Below are 13,032 nucleotides of genomic sequence, written 5' to 3' on the forward strand. Positions count from 1 at the left end.
CCTTCATCTCAGAATCAGAATCAGACTCAGAGTCAGAATTTAGTTTTTTTGCCAAGTACATTTACATATACAAGGAATGTGACTTGGTGTTTTGGTGCAAAACAATTAACATAAAGGAAGAATAAAATAGTGAATTTAAATAAAATAGAACATAAGATAAAAAAATATAGAAGCAATTTAAATGTATAAAATGACAAGATAAAATATAAAGGACAGAAAAAACTATGTACAAAAGGTGCAATGGAGGAATTGTACAATTTTTCAGAAGCATAGTTACAGTGCAGATACCTTAAGTTTAAATAATAAAGTTGACCTACAGTGTGCATGTAAAGAAATCCAGAGTGGAAACTGGGGAGTCACAGAGGGTGATGGGGGTGGGGGGCGGCAGCGATCCTTGTGAAATCCACTACCATCTCCACTGTCTTCAGAGCATGGAGCTCTAAGTTGTTCTCACTGCACCAGGTCACCAGATGGTTAACCTCCCACCTGTAGGCGGACTCATCCCCACCAGAGATTAGTCCAATGAGGGTGGTGTCGTCCACGAACTTGAGGACCTTGACAGACTGATGACTTGAGGTGCAGCTGTTTGTGTACAGGGAGAAGAGTAGAGGAGAAAGAACACAGCCTCGAGGGGAGCCGGTGCTGATGGTTCTGCTGTCAGAAACATGCTTCCCCAGCTTCACCTGCTGCTTCCTGTCAGTCTGTGATCCAACTGCAGGTGGAGTCAGGCATGTTCAGCTTGGAGAGCTTGTCCTGTAGCAGAGCCGTAATTATTGTATTAAAAGCAGAGCTGAAATCCACAAACAGGATCCTGGCCTAGATTTCTGCTGAGTCCCGATGTTCGAGGATGAAGTGGAGGGTCAGGTTGATAGCGTCGTCTACAGACCTGTTGGCTCTATAGGCGAACTGCAAGGGGTCCAGGAGAGGGTCCGTGATGTGTATCAGGTGTGACAGTACCAGGCGCTCAAAGGACTTCATCACCACAGAGGTCAGGGCGACAGCTCTGTGGTCATTGAGTCCTCTGGTCCTTGGTTTTTTGGGGACAGGGATAGTGGTGGAGGCCTTGAAGCAGGATGGCACGTGGCATGACTCCAGTGAGGTATTAAACATGTCTGTAAACACTGGAGACAGCTGATCGGCGCAGTGCTTCAGGGTGGAGGGGGAGAAAGAGTCTGGTCCAGCTGCTTTGCGGGGGTTCTGTCTCCTGAAGATCTTATTAACATCTCTGTCCAGGATGGACAGAGCTGCTGCTGAGGTGAGGGGGGAGGGGGTAGCTGGGGTGGATGGTCGGGCTGAGTCCTGGGCCCCTGCTGTGATTGGGGCGGTGGGGGTGGTGAGTTGTGGATCTCATGCTGATATATGGCCGCATTTACTAATATGTGCACTACAATGTTCTGACAAAATAAAAGCACCCACAAAATTTCTGGCAGATTCATGACACGTGCGCTGTGCCCATGCTGGTTTATCAGAATCATTCTAACCTGGCAGGCTTGTCCCTGCTGTCGTTGCTGTTCCTGCTGTCCCACGCCCCCAGCTTTCTGTGTAAGGAACTGTGTTTGCCCAGAGGTGTATCATGGCGAAAACTGTGAAGGTGTTTCTATGCACATACAGTATAAAGGAGCAGCCATCATTAGCCAGCAGGCAGATTTAGTATAAACCACTGAAACTTAAACTGCTTTATGTCAGTGTAGACATTCTCGTATAGTCCACTGTAAACTGGAGCGGGACACTCTGCTCTTATAGTGGAATATTTTTATTGTGACGAGGATGAAAGGCTGCGTTCATGTATTAGGAAATTAGAACATTAGTTTCAAATATTGTTTTTTATTAAAGTCTTTTTTTAAAATAATGACTGCAGTTGATTAAGCAGTACAACAAAACTAAACATGCCATGCATGATCTGAGACAGTTCTAAATCTGTTCACATAATACAAACAAATTCTGCAAAGAAAATATTGTTGAATCCCAGATTTCAACGAAAATGTTTGTATGCTTAGTTTAAGCAGAGTTTTGTGCAAATGCACTGTTTGTGAATGAGGCCGATAGTCCTTTTCATCTGAGGTAAATCACTTTTTCAGAGTGGGAACTCTTCATCCACCAGCTCCTGGATCCAAAACCCAAACATATGATGATTGGCTATCCAGCGCTACAGCCCATCTGGCAGAGCCATCCCTACATCCTCCTTATCAACACTCAGCCAATCACACGAGTGCTCATCATGGTTTTGATTCTCTCACGTTGCCCTTGTCTGTTAAAGTTATACACACTGTTACTCAAGATAACTTTATTTAAGATCAATAAATCAATCAAAGTTTGAGGAACTGACTGGATGAGAAATAACAGGATTGTTTTAGCCAAATAATAACGTTAGCCAAGATTCTGTCAGTCCATAAAAAACGGAATTATTATTATTATTATTATTATTATTATTGTTATTATTATTATTATTATTATTATTATAACTACTAGTTTATATATACAGCACCTTTAAAAACAGAGTTGACGAAATGCTTTGACCAACAAAACAAAAGCAGAAATGAGAAATAAACAAGGCAGTACAGCAACAGAAAAACAGCCAAACAGTCCTATTGAACATAAGTGAGACCAAACTGGGGTAGAGTTTGGATAAAATTAAAACGAGTAAAATAATGTAAGATGCTGGATGCATAATGTCAATAAAATAATACAAACAAATTGGCCAAAAGCAATAAAAGCACAAATAAAATAAATAAAACATGAATAAGATAGGTAAAGTAAATAGAAATAAACAAAAGGAAATGAAAGAAATAAAAAGGCAACATCACATTAAAAGCATGTCTATAAAATTGGTTTTAAAAAGTGATTTAAAAGAAGTCATTGATTCTGCAGTCTTATCTCCTCAGGCAGGTTTTTCCAAAGCCCAGGGGTCCTGACGGCAAAGGCATGGTCACCTTTAGATTAAACCCTCGACTTTGGAACAGCCAGAAGGGCCCCACCTGAGGACCTGAGGCTGAGAACTGGCTCATATGGGTCAACAGTTCTGTTCTGGAGCTTGGGACCAGACCCAGATTAGCTTTAAAAGTGATCAGTAAAATCTTCAAATAAATGAAAACGGAGCCAATGGAGGGAAGCAAAGATTGGGGTGATGTGATGTTGCTGGTGAGTTCTGAACTAGTTGAAGGCCGAAGAGTGATTTATGGTTTATGCCAGATAGGGGGGATTTAAAGTAATCGAGTCTCTAGAAAACTCGTAAATAAATACATTTTTCTAGACTTGAGTGAGAGAGGATATAAGCCTTTATGTCCTTTTTAAACTTAAAGGGCCATTCAGTGGTTTTACATTTGAAGCCAATTAATACAATTCGCCCACACCATACGAATTGTTTAAATTTGAAAAATGAAATGTTCAGGTGATTCGCCCAAGTTAACATGTCGTGCTTCACCCAACAGATCACATGTTAGGCCCCAGTCAAGGGTTGACTTCAGGGTGAACCAAGGCCAAAATAGCAAACAGAAACTCACCTATCTTTCCCCAGACTGCTGCCCAACCTACAAAAAAAAAGCAAACAAAAAGACAATTCTAACCCACTAAACTAAACAGAAACAGGAGAAATGGTGTTTGAAATAAATGGCAGTTCATCCCAACGGCTCTGTAAAAAAGTGATCTTTGAAGTGCTATGTTATTTGCCAGATATACAAACAGTAGGCGGGTTTCCATTAATCTCAGTTTGCTCAAATTAAAAGCGTGAATATAAAATACGACTAATGGAAACATGTCAATTTTGAAAAAACTCCCATTTATTGCAAAAAAACCTTTTTATGCTCCCATGAGGTTATATTTTAGGCAATTTAAAAAATCATATTTGGCAAAAACTGCAATGGAAACACTTTTTTGGCTTTTCTAGGTCACATGATGCTATGGCTATGTGCTTGTCAGTAGGAACTGGCTCCCTCATGATGCAGCAGGAGCTACAAGAGCTGTTATTGCATCACATAACTCTTCGAAAGTCGAGAACAGATGAGGTGCATTTCATCACCCACGACTGGGAGCATTTATTGGTCTGATGCATTATGATAATTGTCTCTACCTCATGAGCAAAAAGCCAATGCCACAGTCTTTTCCCTCTGGTCATGTACTGCCAACGTCAAAAATATTTGCATCTTACTACTGCAGAGACAGCCTAGCTTTTTGTGAGCACTCTTTGAAATATTTTTACAAAACCTTTTAATGTGACAGTCAAGACCTGCAGGTGTGGGGTTCATAATGGATAAACGCATCACTTTTCTGCACTTCTGATATCATATCATTGACATGTATTAGTCTGTCAGCCAGCTCTGTGACAGATCTGATGGCAGCTCACAGTGACCTCAAGTGATGAAATTTAAACGGAAATACCAAGAGACTCTATAATTAGTGTTCATCATTACACTAACCTACCTGCCAGTCTCGTGCTGAGATGCTTCACCTCTGCATTTCAGTAACTCACAGCATTGTTAAATGTGGCTGTAATACTTATATACTTAAATATACGGTGGATGTTAGACATATGCAGCAATGTGCAGAAAAAATGTTTCCAGAGAGTTCCTCTTTAGACATAAACCACTGGCCATCTTATCAGCCTCAAACAGACACCAAGAGTGTACAGAGAGGAGAAATCCATTCCAGCCAAATAACACCATTGGTTCAGTGTGTTTGCTCCCGTTAAACAGCTCGTAGCAAGGAATATGTGTGCCTCACCACAGACAGGAAATAATGTGCTGAAGTTTGAAAGAAACTCACTCCAGCAGTGAGAGGGTGAGTGATGCAAAGCTAGACTCAACATCCTGAGACCCGTGACTGTTCCTCTGGTCCAAATGATCACAGCTTTATCAAACATGAATGTCAAGTTTAATGAGAGCATGTTACTTAAAGGGTAACTTCAGTATTTTCAACTTGGACCCTTTTTTCTGATATTTTTTTGTGTCTAAGGGACTAATGGGAACAACATTTTTTTAAAATTTGGTCCAATATTGGCAAAGACTGCTGCAGCTGACAGTCAGGGCGCTCTTTGCATCGTCAATTTACGTCCACAGAAGTGTTTGTTTTTGTTGATGGGTAGATTTCTGTTAGGCCTGAAATTGCACAAATTTAAATGACAAACGTAAAATACACCTAATAAAGGGGAATAAACGGAGGGAAGCAGTTTACAGCAGTTCATCTAAACCTACTACTCACAGAGGGTGGGTTTTCATTAACCCTCAAATTGCACAAATTGAAATTCCTAATATAAAATACACCTAATGGAAACATGTCAATTTTGAAAAAACTCCCATTTATCGGTATTTATGGTGATTCAAAAAGCCATATTTTGCAAAACTGCAAAAGAAACTTTTTTTGGCTTTTCTAGGTCTTTTCTATGGCTACTGTATGTGCTAGTCAGTAGGAACTGGCTCCCTCATGATGCAGCAGGAGCTACAAGAGCTGGTATTGCATCACATAACTTTAAAAGTTGAGCGGATCATTTGAAAGTTTTGAATCCACAATTCCTCTGTGAAATTTTGAACTATCACCTCCCAGAAATCCCTCATATGTGGCTGCTCCCATGTATAAGGGGCTCACCTTTCCATTATGGCTCCATAACACGCCTATGTGGCCTTGGATTGTAAATGATGACGGCGAATGTGGTGGCTGCAATAGAAATAAAGCTGCTAATGTTTTGAACATCCATCACCATGGCTACTAGAATGTTATCGCCAGAGGAGAAGTCACAGACCATCATTCAATGGAAATACAGTCATCTCGCAACTGTGTTTTATTGACATTTCAAAAATACTGCTTAAGTTTTATGCAAATCTGCAATGAAAACCTGGCTCCCTTCAGAAATGGACCTTTTTCTTAAAGAGTAAGATCCTTTTGTTTAATCAGAAACAGACCCAAATTTGATATTGCCAAACCCACCAGACTCCATTTAAATAGTAATTTGATCATTGTAAAAAACACAATTAATTCAAAGTCGACAGAAACAAAACAAAACTCACAAAAACCATCTTGGTGATTGTTGGAAGAGTGGCAAAACAAACCAACTCTGATTAGCTGAAATAAACCCCTATTTTTCACCATTTACATGAATTGGAAATATGGAAATATGCTGCCTCTATACAGGCTAAAATTACTGTTTATTTAAATGGATTCTTGTAAGTTTGGCAGCAGCATTTCTGCAACTGTTTCTGATTAATCAAAAAGGAATTTACTCTTTAACAAGAGGTCTATCTCTTCAGGGATCCCTTCCATTATGTTTCCAGAAACTTAAAATAACCATTTGAGCCTGTCAGTTGCAAAAACAAGCACTTTTAGTGAACATAAATTGACAATACACAATTTGCCCCAAGTGGTAACATTGAAACCTGTTAAGTGACTCACTCAATACTGGACCAGTTTCAGAAACTGTTGTCTGCATTAGTCATTCATGTAAAAAATGAAAAAGGAACATAAGGTCCAGGTTGAAAAAAAACTGAAGTTACCCTGTAAAGTTTGTGATGTAACCCCTTGAAGTACTTCTTGCCACCTTGCCCAAAGCACCCAACCTTCAGTTTGATCTCACTGACACATCTGGAAAGTTTGGTGACCACATTTTGCAGGGTTGTGACACTGTGGGGGTGTTTAAATAAAGTTCACTAACGTCAGGATGGCTGCGTGATGAAAGCAGTGTGACTGCAAAGCCTCCACAGCTCTTGATCTCCCCTCTCTGACCACCGTGTTGATGAAAATGTTGTGTTGTTGTCCACAGAGAGCGCTGGGAGAGTTTCCAGAGAAGGAGCTCCAGCTGCAGCAGATGGAGGTCCAGGGTCAGGGGGTTTTGGAGAGAACTTCAGAGGAGGGACAGGTTCACATTCTGCGAGACATGAAGCGCCTACGAGAGTCCTGGATGGCTCTCTACAACACGAGTCTCAATCTGCACAGGTACCTTAACACATGGGGAAATAAGTGTTGCTTTTTCTAATTTGGTGTGCCTTGTGTGAGGCAGCAGTAAAAAGGATTATCCGAAATGACTCACTGGTCACACTGACTCCTCTACAAGCACTGCAGAGTGGAAGCAGCTCAGCAGCAGCAGTCAGGAGCTCTTTTTACAGAGATCATGCTACAGAGCCGCTACTATGCCCCTTCTCTATGCGCCCTTTGCATGTTACACATAGGGCCAGCGATTTATCGAATAAACTTGATGTATCGCGGCTTTTGAACATTGAGTATAAATCGTCACATTGTTTTTTGAAGCAACTGGCATTGCGGCTCTCTCATTCGCTGATACGGCTCTCTGTTTCTCACACAAACACACACAAAGCAGGGCTTTTGCAGAGCCCCAGACTGTGTGCCTAGTTAGTCTTATTTTGCTACCATGGTTCACTACTGTGATTTGAAAATCCCATTATTATATGAACTGGAGAGCTGTTAGTTTGTCGCCTGCTCACAGTGAATGAATCCTCACAGTTAAATGTGCCGCAGTATCTGTTTAACTGTCTACTAGCTGTCTGCAATACCACAGCAAAAACATCTACACTTCCTGTCTGACAGCATGGTCCTTCATAATAAAAGCACCGTGGATACTGCTCTGATTTATTTAATTACAATAATACTTTTTAAAATTTCATTATAAAGTTACATTATTTACCTTTTTTAACCATATTTTATTAAATGTTATAACTGTTGTGTATTCAAGTTTATTATATGACAGTTTTGTTGTGGTTTGGCCTTTCGTTCCTACAACAGCAACGTTATAGTGGCCTGTAAAATGCAAACTTTAAAACCGGGTTCCAAAGTGTCATTTTTTAAAACTCCACCCCTTCTGTCGCCATGTTAACTGGCAAAGCGTGGATCCTGAGAGAATGGTGACATCATGGCCGCAGTTCATGCGTTACATTTCGGACAAATAGGCTACTGAGTTGCATAACGCTGTCGGTTCCTGTGCATGCGTTTGACATTGTCTTTTTGTTTATTTATACTCACCTCCTTTATGCACAGGCGAGTGGTGTCCCTTTAGGTGTGTTATTACAAAGTTACACCACCAACTACTGGCCTGGCATTCATACTACAGCGTTTTGGGTTTTTTTGCGGTTCCGTGCTCACAAGGATCATTCTCACAATGTTATCATGTGAACACAGATTTTTTTAAATACACAAAGGAGAGACTTTTCTGTTTATAGCAGGGCCGTTCTCCAAACATGGCCTTAAGCTCAGTGACTGAAGAGCTGACTGTGGTACAGAACATGATTAAAAACAGCAGAGTGCACAACTCAAAAATCTGAAACAATTTAGGTGCAAAGTTGTGGCAAGAATCCACAAGCAGGCAGAACCCGAGCAGTCACAGAAAATTTCTCCTAATTAATTTGGGCAAAATAAATAGAAATGGATGTGTCTGAGCTACAAAGCCATCACACTGATAATGTGAGCGCCGGTGTTGTGCTTGCTTGTAGTTCAGAATGTAAATGCAAGCATATAAACAAACAATGTGAGCTTCTCTGGACTCAAGTTTCTTGCAGCTCAGAGTTTTATTTCAGAAAAGAACTGCATTGCTTTTCTGTTGTTCCACAGTCTCCTCTGTGGTTGTGATGCATTAGACGCTCAGCTGATGAGCTGGTGAGTTGTGGAATCTCTTCATCTCTCTGTTTGTTTGTCTCTTAGGCTGCTGAACAGCTCCACGCAGCAGACACAGTCTGATTTATGGATTGTTGGAGGCCCATCTGCAGACAGCACATCACTAACAGCAGAGCTGAGTGTGGGGGAGGGAGAAGTTCGGGTCAGGGCAGGCTCCAGGAGCCAGAAGGGACGACAACAAGACAAAGCAGCTGAGCTGTTTGGAGCCGCAGCCAGCTCCAGGCCTGGAGGAGCAGGAAGCCTGGAGGGAGATGCAGCAGAGGAGCTGATGAAGAGGCAGGGTGGGTGGATCCAGGGCCACGCAGAAGGTCACCTCAGCTTCGCTGAAGATGACAATAAACATCCGAGGACAAGCGAGGACAGTGGACGCTCCTTTAAAGGAGACACAGTAGATTCCTCTGCTTGGAGCATCTGGAGCAGAGCAAGACAGAAAGGCTCCAAAGACTTTGCGGCTGATGGGAGCCCTGACAGTGAGACGTCAGCAGGGGGAGACAGAGGGGGGGCAGCTGTAACCACAAATGTCTGCATGAGCTCTGCTGAAGGTGGCGTGGAGGCAGGAGAGGGCCTGAGTCCGAGAGGAGGAGGAGCGTTCATGCTGGTCAGAAGAGACGCAGCCAAGCAGCCATCTACGACACCAATGCAACACACAACGGTATGGATGAGCATTGTTTATATTTCTACCCCTTGGTTAACCTTTGGAAACCCCAGCAAAATGGCAAATTCTTCTTGGGAAGAATGCAATGACAGTTTAGCAAGAAAAGGCCCCAAAAAACTGTCAAGAAATAAGTAAAAAGTTGCAAGAAAATGACCTGCAAATAGGCACACCAAAAAAGAAAACTGAAAAACAGAAACCAAAAAAAAAGACCTTAAAGTGCTAAGAAATGTTTTTTTTGACATAATTATAAATATGTAGTTATAAGAAAAAGACAGGCAAACCATCGGTGCTCATGGAAGGGAATACTTCAGAAAAAAGAAGGAACTTATAACCTAAAAACAGTGGTATAAAAGATCTAGGTGCAGGCAATCAGGATGGTTTGAAAATTATTAAAGGCCTTTAATTCATAGAGCTAGAAACTTTGGAAATACACAATTTTTGGGGGTGCTTTCACACTGGGAATTGTTTTTGTACTTTTAGTATACATAAGGTGTCAGAGTGCTTAAAACAGCATCAATATAGCGGTTATTTATCAAAAAAAGTATCAGTGGAGGATCCCCCACACCCTGCAACAGAGGTCCCCTAATATCCTACAATCCTAGACACGTCCTAAAATCTCAAAAATTCCCTAAAATCCTAACAACATGTATGGGGCTGCTGTGACTGGACCTTGGCCTCCTGACACTCTGCAAAAGTGGCCCCCAAGCAAAGCAAGTTGATTATCCCTGATCTGTGCTCTCATCAAAGCCGCCAGACTCCATGAACTAAAACATCATTTTGGCTCGCTGAACACAGGAGCTGCTGGTCTACCACTGCCTCCATCGGTTAGGTAGTTTGTGTTATCGTGTGACTTTATCCACACTAACCCTTTAAGTCAATTAAGTTGCACAATAACACAGACAAAATAATTCATGGAGGCAGTGGTAGACCAGCAGCTGCTGTGCTTAGCAAGGCTGTTTTTGTCACTGGAGTCTGGCTTTTATAAGAGATATAGCGACATAACGGTGTTAGGTTTTCCATCTGAAATCTCTCTCTGACTTTAAAGTAAAGCAGTACAGTGTTATTAATATAGTGTACACTTGAGGCGGTATTTTTTATATGGTTAAAATAGGTTTTGTTGCTTTAGTGTTGGACTCCCGCCTGCCTCTCCAAATTGAGGGCATGTTGACATCTACTGTATATAATATAATGACTATGGACAAATACCTCGTACATCCCCAATTCTGAAAATCTCAACTGTGGCTTTAATAAAGAGGGGGATATTTATATCACCACGACTGCTACAGGCTGCTGCAAAACCCTTTACCATAACTGAATTACTGAATTTATCCAAAACTGAATAACTGAATTCATCCCAAAGTGATCCAGTGAACTGATTCCAGCTGCTGAAAGTATTTAATGAGACGTCAAAGCAATCCTCTCTGGGTCTGATCAACTTCTCTTTTCAAGTCAGAGTTTTTCAGTAAAGGGCTTCATTGTTTGTACTGATAATTTATCAGGTAATATTTTTCTCCCGTCAGATGGTGGAAATCTACAACATCCAGTCACGTAAAATTGACTATCAGGGTAAAAAAGTAAATAATGTATAAAAGATCCAGGCTGCCTGTAAAAGCTGAATCACAGATCGGCTCTCTGCAGAAAAATAGAAAGGTATCTTTACTCGGTGCACTTCTACCAGAAGAAAAAAAAATAGGTGAATAGAGGTGAAGAAAGATGGCTGGGAATAGACAATAAGGTCTGTCTGCAGTGCAGCTAAGTTGACTTTGATTTTCATCACGGCGCACTGCTACAGGCTGTCTACAGGTCCTTAATGTATTAACCCTTTGAAACTTGGGCCAGCATCACTATTCTTGTGCTGCGTTCAGTCACTTTTCACAAGCATTTAAACCATAGTTTGAAGGGAAAAGAGGCAGTCACCAACTTGGCATGAACTGTCCCGTCAACTGGGAAAAAAATAGTTAAAGGAGACAAGAAAAACTAGATATGAAAAAAGGAGAGAAAGGTAATTATTAGAAAACTATCAAATAACTAAAGTAATATATCAATAAAAATAACTACTATGATTATATATTTAAAATTAGGTTACGGGAAAAAATATATATAATTTTATTATTATTATTATTAGTTTTATTTTATTCCTTTTTGGCTTTCTTTTACTTTTTTTGCGAATTTCTGGTATTTCTCTTGTAACTCCTTACTAGTTTCTTGCTAAATTTGGGGTAATTTCTTGTCAAATTGCTCATTGATTTCTTTCTGTTTTTGAAAAAATAAATAAATAAATCAAGCCAATAAGCTCATGTTTCAAAGGGTTAAAATGTCTCAGATTCAACCTGGTAATTATTAGGATTTACAGTCATTAAATAGTTTTACATATACATTGAATTTATAAGGTCTTAAACATTTGATTTTATTTCATTTGCTCATCTTTTAAGTACTTTTTGTCAAAATGAGTGAAGCTCTTCTGTTTGCATGTCGAAGTTATTTCTGAACCTAAAACTGACTTTTTTCCTTTGTACTTGCACTAACCTGTTGGCAAAATGTGCATCAACCCTTTGAAAACTGGATCGATTTCAGTTTTCTTGTGCTGCGTTCAGACTCCTTTCACAAGCTATTTGACCCTTTAAAACCAGAGCAAATTGTCTGATTTCTTTCAAAAACATGGGGAGATAAAAGAAAGTTTAAACATTATAAGGACATTGCTTAAAAATTAGCTTTAAAAGGAGGGGAGGATTATTAGGAAATCCCAAAATTGTGGAAATTGTACAGAAAACTATATTTAATTATGTCACAGAAAAAGAAGCATATATAAAATAAACACCTTTATATTTTTGTATTTTCCACACCTTTAAAGGGTCATTGTCTTGTTGTTTTTGTTTTAGACTTCTTTTTTTCTAGCTTATTTTCAGGTAATTTTGTTGTAACTTTTTCACAGGGTTTTTTTTGATAATTTTTGTTTTTGAAAGAAATTGAACCAATTTGCTCTGGTTTTAAAGAGTTAACCTGGCTCACTCCAATAATGATATTCTTACATAAAAACCTACCAATGCACAGGGACACATATATACTGTAGTACTCACATAACTTTAGATCCACCTGCAAGGATTAAATCAACGAAAAAAGGTGGTTTGTCCAAAAATCAAAAACAGGGTTGAAAATGATCTTTTGAAAGTCTTAAGTAGCATTAACTTTTCATTTCTGGTACTCGTGAGGACCCTGTCTGGCTTAGGACTACAGACTATTTCAGCGTGTGAAATAAGTGATCATTAAGGCAACGAGGAATCACAACCTGGCCAGATTATCAAATGACAGTCAGTTCAGTGGTTCACTTCTAAAATTAATCAGCAGCCACCAAATCAGGCTTAAAATGAGTCCTCACTGGGTCAGTGCCTGTCCAACTCAAAACACCTTATACACTCAGACAGCAAGTGCAATTTCTTTCCAAAACATGATATGAAAAGCAACAAACAATTTGGTAAGAAATTACGAACTGCATGAAATTAGTAGATTTAGAAACACTTGCACTTTTTACTGATGTTTTACTATTTTTGGGTCATTACTTTCTTTTGTTGCTCATTTCTTCTTTTTCATGTTTTTTTTTTTAAAGAAATCAAACCAATTTGCTCAGGTTTTAAAAGGTGCTTGATTTCTGGGGCTTTAGGCAAATAATAAACAGGCAATACCAAATTTGTGTTTTGTAGGCTGCTGGGTGTATTCAATGGGTCTTACGAGGCAACATATTACTCAGTCGTTGAAAAAAGTGAAAGTGAAAA

The 13,032-nt window shown here is 39.9% G+C and overlaps 1 protein-coding gene across 1 annotated transcript in view; it reads left to right on the forward strand.

Moving 5' to 3' along the window:
- syne3 (spectrin repeat containing, nuclear envelope family member 3) overlaps positions 1 to 13,032 on the forward strand; it is a 64,498-nt gene that overhangs the window by 35,885 nt on the left and 15,581 nt on the right. The window contains exons 13-14 of the mRNA XM_042500605.2: positions 6,746 to 6,918; positions 8,635 to 9,259. Coding sequence (XP_042356539.2) covers positions 6,746 to 6,918; positions 8,635 to 9,259 — 798 coding nt within the window. The remainder of the gene's footprint in view (positions 1 to 6,745; positions 6,919 to 8,634; positions 9,260 to 13,032) is intronic.

Source organism: Plectropomus leopardus, chromosome 14 (genome assembly GCF_026936395.1).
Source record: "Plectropomus leopardus strain MGB_pleo_1.0 chromosome 14, ASM2693639v1, whole genome shotgun sequence".
Lineage (NCBI taxonomy): Eukaryota > Metazoa > Chordata > Actinopteri > Perciformes > Serranidae > Plectropomus > Plectropomus leopardus.